Raw genomic sequence first — 15113 nt, forward strand, 5'->3', positions numbered from 1 at the left:
AGATTAACCCCCCCCCCCCCCCCCCCCAAAAAAAAAAACAGATACAGTGGAACTTTGGTTTACGAATATAATTTGTTCCAGAAACATGCTTGTAATCCAAAGCACTCTATCACTATATCAAAGTGAATTTCCCCATAAGGATTAATGGAGACCCAGTTGATTTTTTCTACAACCCAAAAACAGTTATAGTAAAATAGTACAAAATAAAGATGTAAACAAGACTTTCACTATAACTTTCATTGCCATCTGTTGGCTCACCCCAAACTTTTTTTTTGAGTGGCTTTAACAAGGAACTTGTTGAGTGACCGTTACTTTTGAGGATTTCAAGGAAATGTGAGTTTGCACAGTATCTACACCCAGATTAAGTACAATTAAGTACAATCCTGTAGCGCCAAAGGGACAAGAACTATCGGCTCAGTTGTGATGACGTGACTCATGTATCTTTTTTGGGGGGGCTTGTATATCATGACGTTGCTTGTAAATCAAGTCAAAATTTCACAAAAATGTTTGCTTGTATATCAAAGAGCTCTTAAACCAAGTTACTCTCAATGCAAGGTTTTACTGTACTTACCTAAGGAGAAGGAAGGCTCTGGGTCCTAATGAACCTGCCCGTTCCGCTCCTGGTCCCCATGTTCCAGCACTGGCTCCTCTGTTCAGATCAAATCTCCAGCCACAGGAGGCTTCGGCAGTCTTTGGGAGCCCAAGTGCTGCCAAAGACGGGCGGCTCCGTACTGTGCATGCGCGTGTTTGAGAGCTCTCGGGCTCCCAAAGACTTCCGAAGCTTGCCGCAGCAGCGGAGAGCAGTCTCTGACCCATCAGTCGGAGACCATTAATGGAGGAGCCAGCAGTGGAACGCGGCGAACAGGGGAGGAACAAGAAGTCTCATTAGGACCCAGAACCTTACCTCTCCATAGGTAAGTATCTGTTTTTTTTTTTTCATTATTTACGCTTCAGACTCCTTTTAAAGAGAACCAGAGATGAAGCACCCTCTTGTATTTTACCTTATAAATCAGTGGGAAGATGACAGTAAACACCTAATCTGCTCTTTGTTTCATTGTTCTCTGTTTAATCTGACTGTTATCACCTCTGATAAGAATCCCTGACTGAGCACTGAGTCTAGCTTTGCTACGGAAAGATTATAGCTGAGTCTGTCTTCTCTGGTGTCTTTTCAAGCCCAAGCCTGCCCCCTTGTACTCTGCTATAATGACTCAGCTATAATTATTCCCTGCAAAGCCAGACTAAATGCTCAGTCCGGGATTCTTATCACAGCTGATAACAGACACTTTTAGCAGTGAGGATGAAACAGAGAGCATGGTAACTGTTTTCTCTAATGTTCTTACTGATATATATGGTAAAATACACAAGGGTGCTTCGTCTCTGGTTCCCTTTAAGCATCCTTGAAACAATATTTGTGCAATAATTCACTGTGGATGATTTACTGTACTAAGGCCTCTTTCAGATGGACGGCCGAGCTTGTCAGACTTTATTATTATTATTTAGTATTTATATAGCGCCGACATCTTCCGCAGCGCTGTACAGAGTAGAGTATATATAGTCTTGTCCCTAACTGTCCCTCAGAGGAGCTCACAATCTAGTCCCTACCATAGTCATATGTCTATATCATGTAGTGCAGTCTAGGGCCAATTTAGTGGGAAGCCAATTAACTTATCTGTATGTTTTTGGGAAGTGGGAGGAAACCGGAGTGCCCAGAGGAAACCCACACAGACACGGGGGGAACATACAAACTCCTTGTAGATGTTGACCTGGCTGGGATTCGAACCAGGGACCCAGCACTGCAAGGCGAGAGCGCTAACCACTATGCCACCGTGCTGCCCATACTGCTCTTCATCCAGTCTGCTGGCCAATGAGTGTCTTCTGAATGCAATTTTAAAGGACGCCTGCACTGAGAGGGATACGGTGGCTGCCAAATTTATTTCCTTTTATCAGTACTAGTTGCCAACTATGCTAGCAATCCTGCTGCTCTTTAATGCAATAGTAATGTCTGAATCAAGCATGTAGCTAATCCAGTCAGACTTCAGTCGGAACAAATGATCTGCATGCTTATTCGGGGGCTATGGCTAAAAGTATTAGAACAGCAGAACAGCCAGGCAAACTGCATTGTTTAAAAGGAAATAAAAATGTCAGCCTCCATATCCTTCTCACTTCAAGTGTCCTTTAACCACTTAAGCCCGAAGGGTTGAAATTTTTTTACATCCGAGCAACTTTCACCCCCCATTCATTTGCCAATAACTTTATCACTACTCATCACAATTAATTGATCTATATCTTGTTTTTTCCGCCACCAATTAGGCTTTCTGTGGGTGGTATATTTTGCTAAGAGCCACTTTACTGTAAATGCATTTTAACAGGAAGAATAAGAAAAAAATGGAAAAAATTCATTATTTCTCAGTTTTCAGCCATTATAGTTTTAAAATAATACATGCCTCCATAATTAAAACTCACGTATTGTATTTGCCCATATGCCCCGGGTATTTCACCGTTAAAATTATGTCCCTATCACAATGTATGGCGACAATATTTTATTTGGAAATAAAAGTGCATTTTTTCCGTTTTGCGTCCATCACTGTTTAGAAGCCCATAATTTATTAAATCATATTGATATACTCCTTTGACATGAATATTTAAAAAGTTCAGACCCTTAGGTAACTATTTATGTTTTTTTTGTTTTTTTTATTATTGTAATTTTTTTTTTTTTTTATTTAAACTTGTATGTGGGTATTTTTTGGTGTGGGAGGTAAACAGGGTTTTTTTTAATATATTTATAGGTTTATTCTTAAAACTTTTTTTTTTTGGGTGTAATTTGCTATTTGGCCACAAGATGGCCAGAATCAAAAAGTCCTGGGAGCGATCGATCTCGCTCCCAGGCAGAAGAAAGGAGACCAGAGCTCAGAAAAGCCGCAGCGTCTGAACAGACGCTGTCGGCTTTTCTCCGGGGGGGTCCGATCAGCGAAAGGGATTTATAATCCCTTTCACTGATCGGTGGGCTAGCGGCCAGCAGCGGGGGCGCGCACGGGGGGGCCCGCGGGCGCGCGCGCGACCCGCGGGAGTGCGCGCAGCCCAACTGGACGAGAAATCTCGTCCAGTTGGGCTTAAGTGGTTAAAGAACACCTGAACTGAGAGGGATATGGTGGCTGCCATATTTATTTCCTTTTAAATATTACCAATTGCCTGGCAGCCCTACTGATCTATTTGGCTGCAGTAGCATCTGAATAACATACCTGACACAAGCATATGGCTTCAGTCAGTAACCCCTGATCTGCTGCATGCTTGCTTAGGGTCTATGGCTAGAAGTATCAGAGGCAGAGGATCGGCAGGACAGCCAGGAAACTGGTATTATTTAAAAGGCAATAAATAAGTCATATCCATCTCAGGTCAGGTGTCCTTTTATGCAGTTGAATGGAAGCATTTGTAACCCCACTCATGGCAGCGGTTGAGAAGTGATGGAATTACCTGGCAGCAAAAGTCTGAACATACGCCCGCTTAGATGTGACTTAATAAGGGGCGAACCGCTCATACGGAGCACTAGCGAGTGGTTGGCCAATGGACCGCAGCGGGGACAGGCAGTAGATTCACCCTCATTCAATACATATTTAAAAAGCTAAGTCCCTAAAGTAACAATTCATGTATTGTCTTTTAAATTCCATAACTTTGGTGATTTTTTTATTACAAGTCTGTTATATGGGGGCAGGGAGAGGGCATAAGGGGTTAACAGGGTTGTTATAGGTATAGGACATTTATATTGTAGTATTTTTTATTGTAATTTTGTGTGAAAATCAACCTCCCCCCTCCCCAATCACATTCAGATAGTACTGGAAGCAGCCATCTAGCATAATAATGCAATATCCAGTCCAATTTGTAAGCACACACTGCTTATATGGACAACACAGCTTTCTATGTTTGTAGTTTGCACATATAAGCTGAGTGAAAGGTTGCAATAACTAAAAAGGCTCCCAGGAAAAAATAAAAGTAAACCTATTAACCCATTACAGGCACCAAAAAAAAAAAAAAAAGGAAACAGGTTTGTTCTTAGAATGTATTAAGCTGTGGCTAATACATTGTTCTGACTGTAGTTCTGTTTGAGCTGATTATTATTTTTACTACCGGTAAGTGCAACATCCTACTGTCTCCTTGGAGACTGAAGATGGTGATACCAGAAACAGACTAGCAAAGAAGATTACCTGAATTACTACAGTACAGAAAGATTGTAGTACGTACCTTCAGACTGCATCTTGCGTAGCTGCACAGCGGGTGAGGTAATGGAGGAGACGGCGGCAGTGCGGAAGTTTGCTGGTAACATTTCCGCTGAGTCTGGACTGACTCCTCTAAGGTCTTTTTCCCGGAACATCTTCCTCCAAGAGGGGGAGCGGCTGAAGGACTTGGCACTATCCTAGTGTAGAGAAACAGCAGACACACACCATCAAAGAACAGCTTTCTCTACTTTAACTTTGTGCTAGATACATACTGTGTCTTCTGCACACAGCACTGTGTGTTCTCCTTATATCACTTACTGATAGCATTGTTGTGTCCTAATGTGACATACTGAAATAGTGACAATTTTTTTTGTTTTATTTTCAAGTATTTATTCAGCTTTGAACAGAAAAAAGTACAGAACAGGCTATTTAAGCCTAACGGTTTAAGGGTGTGCATAAAATCAAAATAAAAAACATCTCAGCAGTAGTAAACACACGATAAACATAGTACATACAACTTGAGGGTAGAGTGATGTTTAATTAGATGGCTGACCCTATTGGTCCTGATTTGTAGGTAAACTTCCAAGAAGGAAAGAAAACTCAAGTTATGAACCAGCAAATATAAACAAAAGAAAATTGAGGCTAATAGAAGTGGCTGGGGGGGAGTTAGGTGGGAAGGGGGTTAGGGGGTGGGCGAGAGATAATTAGTCTCCGAGTATGGTCATCTGAGGGAACAATAGTGGCCAATTTTTAACTTGTGGGATAAAAAGAGATAATTTTCTCTCTCTTGCCTGGAAGCATTTCTCTGCATGGAGATGAAAATCAACTTTAGTCAGGATGCTAGTAATTGAGGGGCAGTCGGGGAAAAGCCAGTGGGCTGTTATTGCTAATCTTGTGGCGATTAGCATGTGGAATATTATAAGATTATCTTGTTTGGAAAGCATATGACCATCTAGGTGGAGCAGGGCTAAGCCTGGGAGTAGGGTACTTGAGTATGAAGGTAAACGGTTAATGAGGCGTTCAATGTGCTTCCATAGCGGGCGAATCTTAGGGCAAAACCACATGATATGTGGGAGGGATCCAGCAAAACCACAGTCTCTCCAGCAGAGGGAGGATGTCTTAGATTGGAATGTGGATAATTTGGTTGGAGTGTAGAAACATTGCCAACGTAATTTAAGGTAGTTGTCCCAGTGGTTAGAGCAGTAAGACATTTTTCACATCTCTCTGGAAGCTCTGTTCCAGGCTTCTTGAGAGGCGGTGATGTTGAGAGACCTGTTTCAGGAGGAGATCTGCCAATGGGAAGTAGGACGGGAGGCGTATTAAAGGGAACCTAAACTGAGAGGGATATGGCTGTTTCCTTTTAAACAATACCAGTTGCCTGACTCTCCCGCTCATGTCTTTAGTTGCAGTAGTGGCTGAATCACACACCTGAAACAAGCATGCAACTAATCCAGTCTGACTTCAGTCAGAGCACCTGATCTGCATGCTTGTTCAGGGGCTGTGGCTAAAAGTATAAGATGCAAAGGATCACCAGGAGAGTCAGGCAACTTGTATTATTTTAAATGGAAAAATCCATATCCTTCTCAGTTTAGGTTCCCTTTAAAGGTAGAAGTATAAGTGGGATACCTTAATATGGAGGGGGTGGGGGCTGTTGAGGGAGGAAATGGTGACAAATTAAACTATACCACTAATAGAGCAGTGGTATGTGGCCACAACTAGTAAATACGCCGAGCCTCACCATAGTATTGCGGGTTACCACGGTATTGCGCACAGTGCTAATAGAGTAAAGGGTGATGCTCCGCTGGAATTCGGACTGGTAGAAGTGCAGTGCACCTCCTGGGTACGGCAAAATTACCAGCCTTTCATGCATCAGGCGCATGGTCACACCCAGGGGCGTAACTACACATCATGGCGCCCCCCCAGCAAAACTTTGATAGGGTCCCCTTAACGCTCACGACCCCTCCCTTACCTACCCTTGGTGACCTTCACAGCCTGAGGGCCCATCTTACAAGGGACATAAAACAAGTCTGGCCTTCATGCTCTTCACACCCATAACAAGTGTAGCCACATAATAAACACCTGATCTGGAATATCGGAGGGAGGGAAGGTTAGTGGCTGCCCCCCCCCCCCATCTCTGGGCCCCCTTGCAGTCGAAAGGGCTGCTCCCCTGTAGTTACGCCCCTGGTCACGCCTGACTGACCCATCAGCCAAATCCCCCCATCCTCACAATCTTGTTTCCACAAAGGTGCACATACATTATTTGACTTTCTAGGACGATCAACTTGCCAATTCAAAACATTTTATCGAATGGGAGGAGAATCGTGGTCCGCCCAATTGATTTTGGGCTGAAATCTGTCAAGAGGATAGATTGTGAATGCTGACAAATTGCAAGAGCTCAATTGGTTGTGCGTTGGTAACCCCATCCAATATCGTGATGCCGGACGGACCCACTGGCCAGTGTCCTACGTGGTTTGTGTTACGTGGTACAGGCGCTCGCAGTGATGTCAGACATGGGAGGAGACCAGGAGTTGAGCCAACGGACAGGTGAGCTTTCAACACTGCACACGAGCACTGGGGGGGGGGGGACACTTATACACTTGTGGGGGGAGCGGGGCTAACAGGACTATTTCCAATAGATTTTATGCTAAAATCTATTGGGAAACGGTGTACAGTTTGAGGACAGCCAATAGATCCCTCTGTGATTATATTCGATCAGACAGGGATCTATCTGGTGGCCATCGAACATTAAGAGGGAACCTTAAAATTAAACAATGCTTGTATTCATCTATCTGGATTGCTATTACAATCTGTTTTGTCCAAACACTCTAATGACAAGAGCAAGCTGCTAGGCAACGCTGCATTAGGTCATCACAACCCAGAAGCAGCGACCTGCTCGCTATTCATACATACATGCTTCACTGTCATTTATTATTATCATCATTACCTTTTCCAAATAAAGTGCTAACCAATTATTCAGTGCTGTATGAATAAATTAACAAGGAAAACAGATTACAAAAGCAATCGTGGAAACGGGCAGGATTGTGTAACCCAGAGCCCCCTATATCTTGTGCATACAATGATAAGCATTAAAGATCAGCTCAGACCTCCACAGCTAAATACTGCAATCTTGCCAGTGAGCTCAGTCTGTGCCCTGCCCACTTCCAGGTGGCACTATCTTTACAGAGGTCAGGTGACCAAATTTAAAAAGGAGGCTTCCATGGACACGGGAAATGTAACATTTTGGCACTTATTACGAAAAATTGCCCGAACAGCTGATCCGATCCTTGCGGTTGACCGGAAAACGATTGTTTTGGATTGGAGAGGAAAATTATAAGCAATTCGATCAGAACCATATAATCGATCTGAAATTCGGATTGACGGAAGTATCAGTTCAACATCAATTGGCACCACTAACAGTAACTGATTTGATCAGTTGTATGGTTGATATCCGGGAAATTGTACCATGAATGGGCATCTTTATTTACCTGATAACAGATCTGTAACCATAGACAGGCTTTTTTTTACAAAGAGACTTCTTGATATGCTGCTGAGTTCCAACATTACAGGATTGTGACAATTAAGTAGATGTGTGCTGCTCACCTCATCCAGTCGTCGCTCTGTCCCCATGGTGATGAGATTGCTGAACTCCTTCTCCATCACTTGCCGAGCCTAACAACAACAGACAACACATCCGCTGAGCTATCGGAAAGGAAGTGACTGTCCCAGCTAAGCTGGAAATATACTGAGATGCATTCAGACAGCCCAAGCAGAGGATGATAGGCCAGTAACTCTATGCCTGATGAATCAGTATCTTTCTAAAACTAAAAAAACAGATACTTACCTCCGGAGGGGGGAGCCTCAGGATCCTAATGAGGTTTCCCTCATCCTCCTTAGCCAGCCCGATCCAGCGCTGGCTCCCCTGAACAATCAGGTTGAGGGTGTGCACAGGAGCACTAGCTTCTCTACATCTGGGCTCCGGCAGAAATAGCTGAGCCCCATCGTGTGTCTGCTCTACTGTGCAGGCAGCTAACACCTGTGCAGTAGAGTGGGCCCAATTGGGCTCAGCTATTTCTGTCGCAACCCATGTAAAAAGCGCCAGCAAACCCATGTCATGGACCTTCGGGGGTCCTACTACTGGAACAGGGCTGAAGGGGAGGATGTGGGAAGCCTCTTTAGGATCCAGAGGCTTCCCCCTCCTGAGGTAAATACCCCCTCTCCCATTGTATTCTGAAAGCCACGGCTGTCAAAATATGCTACTTAGCAGTCGCGGCTTTCAGAACAGCAAAATGTTAACAGCCAGGATCATGCGGCAGCTAAATTTGACAGGACGTGGCCATTCGCCCACGATCTACTCAGAAGGCGGTTGCGATCTACTGGTAGATTGCGATCGACCTATTGGGCACCCCAGCAATAAAGGAACACTGTCAAAGTTTAAGTTTTAAGCTGATGGATGTTTTTTTCCACGTTCACTACCTTTATCTGCCATTACAAATCCCTTCTAACTCCAAAATGGCTTCTGGAAAAAAAACTTAAACTTTGATAGTGTTCCTTTAACTCTGCAAGGCTCCACTAACTTACACTGCACTCACGGCACCTTGGGGTAAGAAAAAGTGACGCAAAGCAGGTTCACAATGTCAATGTGCAAGGGGCCTCAAGTGTATCTGAGATAATACATAGTGCTGTATTTATAATTACCTGGGGCTTCCTCCAGCCCCATGTGTGTGCCTGTGCTCCCTCACTATCCTCTCCGTTCTCAACTCCGCTAATCTGGCTTAGTCATGGCCAGCCACGCCCTTCTGTGCATGCGCGCCCGGTAGTGCGTGTGCGCCCATCACGCTCATGCACAGGGGAGCATTCTGTGCCCATGTAGTACTACTGTGCAGGCGCAGAACGATCCCATCTGCAAGAGGGCAACGCTGGCGGCCAAGCCACGCATGCGCAGAACAGTGCAACCAGCCAAATTGGTGGAGGTGATCATGGGAGAACGGAGAGGACGGCGTGGGAGCCCATGGACTGCATGGAGCTTGAGGATGCCCTAGATAAGTATAAATACAGCACAATTCAAAGTCTCAGGTTTCCTTTAAAAAGAACCGTGTTGAGATGCATATGAAGGCTGTCTTATTTGTTTCCGTTTAAAGAATACCAGTTGCCTGGCTGTCTTGCTCAGCTTTCTAAGCAGGAGGGTCTGAATCACAAACTTGAAACAAACATGTAGCTAATCTTGTCAGATTTTTGTCAGAAACACCTGCCTGCTTGTATTAGAGGCAGGTGGTCAACAGGACAGCCTTGCAATGAGCATTGTTTAAAAAGAAATAAATTCAAGCATTTCTTCCAATATGGTATTCTGAGACTGGAAGACTCAACCAGGGTTGCATGACATCTTCACATATCTATAAGCGAAGTCCCCGCCCCCACCTGGGTAACACCTCCATCCTCCCACATCTCACCTGTGTGTTCTGTGTTGGAATCTGTAGCAGCAGCGCTAAATCGTTACAGTCGAATGTGTCATCTAACGCAACGAGGGCTCCATGGACGCCACTTTCGTGTAAGTTATTAGCATATTCCTTTAGTCCTATGGACTGGATCCAGCACATTACCCGCTCGTTGGACCATACCATGACATCTGCACAAGAACAAAGGTAAGAAACAGAAGGACAGCACACAGTAAAACTGAGCAGGATACAATTAAAGTGAACCTTAACCGAGTTAAAAAAAAAAAAAACAACAAAAAACCTGGGGAATGCGCAGGATAGCCACGCCGACGGGAACATGACTGAGGGACGAGCATGGCCAGGGCCAGTCACAGAAAACCAACTGGCTGGCTGCGGTGGACCGGAGGATAGGTTTACCCCAGCGCAGGCACAGGGCGGCTGCAGGGGGCTGGTGGAAGCCCCAGGTAAGTGAAACTCTTTTTATAAACTTGGTTAAGGTTCACTTTAAAGGCCATTCCCAAAATATTTATTACAAATTATTCCAAAACTGTGACGCAATGGAGACAATTTGCCAAGACAAGTGAATAAAGACCTGCAGCACTCATTCAGTCTATTTGCATCATTTAAAGAGACTATACAGCCAAATTACACACAAGACGGATCCCCTTTAAGTAAAAAGTTATACCGACTTGCAAGGTCTTTATATTTGAGATCTCCCCCAGAAGCCCCGGAAGCAGCAGCTTCCAGCGTATAGTCCTGTTACAGTCTGAAATGTATCACAGGTGGCAACATCTTTAGTCCTGTGAGGTGCAGCTCTGCAGAATGTTTCTGAGAATTCCAAAGCCAGTAGAAAACAATGCCTGGTTTCCCAGAATGCTCTGGGAGGAGAATTCTGCATAGCTTAAAGTGGATCCGAGATGAAAAACTAACTATAACAAGTAACTTGTCTATATATCTTATCTAAAGTTTAGATAGTTTACATAGCAAATCTAGCTGCAAACAGCTTCAATAGAATATGATTATTTCTTACTGTGATACAATGACAGCAACCATGTTGTTTGTAAACATTACACAGAGGCAAGCTTATTTGCATCTTCAGCACTCAGCCTGTGAAAAAAAATCTAACCCCCCTCCTCCACTCTGCCTCTGAAATCTCTGGCTAGTAATACCTCCCCCTCCTCCTGCCCAGACTGAGCTCCCATGAGCCCTTGCTACTGTCTGAAAATGCCAAGGCTCTCTGAAAGACTGGGCGAGGCTTGTTTATTTTATAGGAAATTAGAGTATTCAAACAAAAACAAAAAAGTATTTGGCTTGAGGAATGCCCTATAAACAATAGGAAAGGAACACAATTATGCAATGAGTAAAAGTTCATCTCGGATCCACTTTAACAACATAGTCTAAGCATCACTGGTAGGACTGGACTACAAACCAATATACAGATATAGATAAATGGGGAAACACCATTCACCAACACCAGTTTTCAACCCAAATAACTATGTAGCTAAGATCTAGAAAGTGTTTCTGATGCTGAAATCAGGAAGTTGGTAACCCTATGTCTGCTTCTATGAAAGCAGAAAGTAGACAATGCAGATTTATTGCAGGATTTGTATTAAAGTAACAAAGAAATGTTTTTCTTTAAAGATTATTATGCTGTTGCATATCTTTTAGAGCAGAGAGGAAGTTCGGAGTTCAGGTCCGCTTTAATGTGGAACTCCAGTGAAAAGGCTGAAGGGCGGATATTGCTAACTGCGTCTATTATAGAGTTGTCCCCTTACATTTGTCTCTTTGACAGGATCCAAACAACGTCTCTGCAATCAGAGTTCAATAAAATCCTGATAAGGAAAAAACAATTTTCTCATACTACTAACATTTTTAATTGATGTTCCCCTGCTGTTTATGACACGTGTGAGATCACCTGTTAACAAAAGAAATGGGGGTGTATTCACTAAGTTTCGGTAAAGTTGCCATGCACTACTTGCATACCATTCATAATACTGGTAGTGATACTCGCGTTACTCAGGTACACTAATCGTGCAACGAGCGCTACCTACACAGTGTGAGAAACTGTTAACCTGATCTGCGCTGCCTTCACACTGCAACTTTACCTAAAGTTAGTGAATACACCCCATGCTCATCAAAAGAGGCACTGGCTGTAACATAAACCCACCACAGGTTTAAAGGCTTCCTGGGTCTTTAGCCAAGAAAAACCTAAAAGAATGTGTTTAGAGTTAGACTTATAGTTTTTCTTTTAATCGAGAACCCTCTAGTGGTGAGGATTAGCATTGCACTGGTCATGGTTTAATACCATTATGTCACTGAAACGTTTATGTGCCAATGACTAGAGATGTTCAAGGAGTCAGGAGATACTAAGAATTCCTACTTGCATGCACATTTATTGCAAGTTGTATGCATCTTGGGGCTGGACCAATCAAAATCCAAAAGCAGCGCATCTAATTGGCCCACTTCCAAGCTGTATTAATCCTTTAGCAGCCAAATTATTTTATCCTTTTTTAAATTTCTTATTTGTTACATGTCCTTGCTTCTAATTAGTACTGCTGTAATGTGTATTTATGGCCACTTGTCACTAGGGGGCAGTGTGAGACAATAACAGAGGACTTCTGCTTTCAGTTCTACATTTTCTGCTAGGAGAGAGACATCAAAGCATTCCAAGAATTTACAGCAGAAGTTCTGCCGACTGAGGTCTAAAACAGTGCACTTATTTCAAACGCAAAAACGCTATTGAAGCTGCTAATGGGTTAAAAATGCATTTAAGTCTGAATCATTTGCATCTCATTAATTATCTCTACCAATGATATATGTTATATTATTTTTTTAAATGAAAATGTGTTTACAGATGTGCAGATGTGTTTCAAAGCATAAAATCGCAAGAATTAAAAATAATAATTGAATGAAAGTAATTGCAAATGCTCTGTCACAATCACTCTTGTTTTTAAGTCTTACCTTTAATTTGATTCTGGCTTTCTTCCCGCCTCCTCTCCAGCTCCTTCCTGTCATAGTTTAGTCTCTTCAGGCACATGATACCATAATGAAGGCTTACCCTGAACACCAACAAACAATTATTTTCAGGCGTATAAAATATACAAATCTATGTGAATACAGTTTGCTAACAGGTAGAGGCCGGCCTACTACTAACCTGTGAAAACTATCCACCATTTTTAGTTGTCCTCGAAGCTCCTTTTTGTTCAAGTGGTCTAACATTCTGGCATCTACTAAGGACTCCATGAAGTAGCTACGATACTGGGGCAGACCCAGACTGGGTAGCCAGTCATTGCCCACCCATTCGTGGTTCATGTCGCCGTACGCCAGGATCTAGCAAACAAAAGAGCAGGACGAGGTCACACTTATTTGCATATATGAGAATCATGCAAGAATAATTGCCATTATCTAAAGCACAGGTGTCAAACTCAAGGAATGTGGGCCGAACTCGACCCTCCTTGCCATTTTATGTGGGCTTCGAAATCTTTAAATGTGCATCATTGTAAGCAGTAAAAAAAAACAGCATGCTGCCTTCCCTTTCAAAGGAGCACACCGGCAACAGTGTTTCTGGATGAAACATTGTCAGTTTGACCCGGGGTGCAGCAAAACCCATGCCCTCACCACCAGCTAAATTAGCATGGCACCTCCGCCTTGGATTCAACAAACCCCCATGTGAAGGATGGTAAAACACACACACAGTTACATTATCTCTCCACCACATTGCAGAGTAGCGGATCACTGTAACATTTACCTGCTTCATCGCTGTGTAAGGCATCTTCTGTTCTTCCTGGCAACCTCACACTCTATGCTGCATAACTCCAGCTCCTGATCACATGACATACATTCGGAGCCAGAGGTATGCAGTGTAGAACGTGTGACTGTCAGGAACTGCAGCGGAGACCCGAAGCAGCACTGGATCAGGGAAATATTAATCTGCTCCACTGTGTTACTCTGCAGAAAGGGAGGAAGAGCCGGCCCTCATAGCCCCACCATTGTCACTATAACTATGCCACTTAGTGTGAGACTGTTCAATAAATGTTACATTTTAATAAACAATTTGGCCTGTGTCTTTAGTCCAGGTTTTGGCCCCTTACGTGGCTGAGTTTGATACTCAAACTCAGTTTGAGCTACAAACACATGGGAAAGATGTTGCCCAAAGCGAGCTTTTGTAATCAGTTTGGGTAACAACTTATTTACAATCAGTGCACAGATAGGCTGCTGGGCTCTCTACTGAACAGCCCTTAATGTTCTATGGAGAGGTGAAGGCAAAGAATTATTATTATTTATAAAGCGTCAACATGTTCTCTAGCGCCGTACCGATCACAAAACAAACAGTAGTGGGGAGCATAGACACATATGTAGTTACAACACACAAAACAACCAGAACATTCAGCAACACAAGTACAAGTATAGCCAGTAGGTGGCGATGTGTGACAATAATAGCATTTGATTTTCGTCGTCTACTCTATCAGAGCAACAGTTTACTAGAGAATCCTCTTAGCACCCAAGCCAACAACAGGAGTATTTCCACAAATCCACCTACCTGTTCCCAGCTGATCTCCTTAGTCTCCTGACAATGGTTAGAGTGTTAAAAAGGATAAAGCAGAAAGTGAAGAGGTGAGAGCTACAGCCAATAGAGTAGAGCTTGTGCAGACATACAGGAGAATTAGACAAGGATATACATATATAACTGAAGCAAAGCATCTATTTAAAGCACATGTAAAGTAATACATACAGTAAGAAGATGATGAGAACATGAGTCTTCAAGAGAGATATGATCTGATTAGTAATCGTTAGTTACAACTTACTAAGGACTAGTAACATGCAAAAACTTCTAACCAAACAGGGCTCAGCAGTACCATCAGCGGCTTCCTAAATATCACTCAACTTCTTGGTTTCCTGGTTTAGAAATCCAAGCCTGCTCCCTCCATATCTGGGTCACACCTTCACCTGCCCACTCTAGCGATACATCTGCCCACTCCCCTGCTGGCCATATCATAGCCTGGCCTTGGCACAAATACAGGGGCCAGAGCGTGATCACATGAGTAGGGCGTTGAGACTTAGCCAACTGCATAGTAAGATTTAGGGTTTGGCGGATGTTCATTTTAAAGTGGTAAAGTCACACAGTATCCAACATTACTGCCTATTTAGTACACAGTGACCAACTATAGAGTAACTGAAAACCTGCTAATTGGATGATTTAGCCACCTGAAGCTTTAATTTGCTAATCTCAATTTATGCCTCCCGAAGGTAGTTATTTAGAGAATTATTTGCTTATTGCAATGTTTTTGTTTTTTTCAAAGTTCCCAGATGAAAAAACGAGATTGAGTGTCTGAGTTCTGTTGTTGAGTCACTTTCCCCGCCTCCTCTATAGTGTGGTTAAGCTATCTGGGTATTCCGTGGTCTGAACCTTTGTCAGGCATTTATTGCTATCCATGTTGTTATAACTTCCTATGGTGACACAAAATGGAAT

The 15113-nt window shown here is 43.2% G+C and overlaps 1 protein-coding gene across 12 annotated transcripts in view; it reads right to left on the reverse strand.

The window, feature by feature from the left end:
* Window positions 1-15113, reverse strand: part of PPFIA3 (PTPRF interacting protein alpha 3) — a 214984-nt gene that overhangs the window by 21766 nt on the left and 178105 nt on the right. For 11 of the 12 annotated variants that reach the window (XM_068241128.1, XM_068241130.1, XM_068241131.1 and 8 more), the window contains 6 exons: window positions 14184-14210; window positions 12798-12973; window positions 12605-12702; window positions 9659-9834; window positions 7812-7880; window positions 4237-4408 (listed from right to left, as the gene is read on the reverse strand). In XM_068241128.1, the coding sequence (XP_068097229.1) occupies window positions 4237-4408; window positions 7812-7880; window positions 9659-9834; window positions 12605-12702; window positions 12798-12973; window positions 14184-14210 (718 nt within the window). The remainder of the gene's footprint in view (window positions 1-4236; window positions 4409-7811; window positions 7881-9658; window positions 9835-12604; window positions 12703-12797; window positions 12974-14183; window positions 14211-15113) is intronic. The other variant, XM_068241137.1, reaches the window with a different exon arrangement.

Source organism: Hyperolius riggenbachi, chromosome 6 (assembly GCF_040937935.1).
Source record: "Hyperolius riggenbachi isolate aHypRig1 chromosome 6, aHypRig1.pri, whole genome shotgun sequence".
Classification (NCBI taxonomy): Eukaryota; Metazoa; Chordata; class Amphibia; order Anura; family Hyperoliidae; genus Hyperolius; species Hyperolius riggenbachi.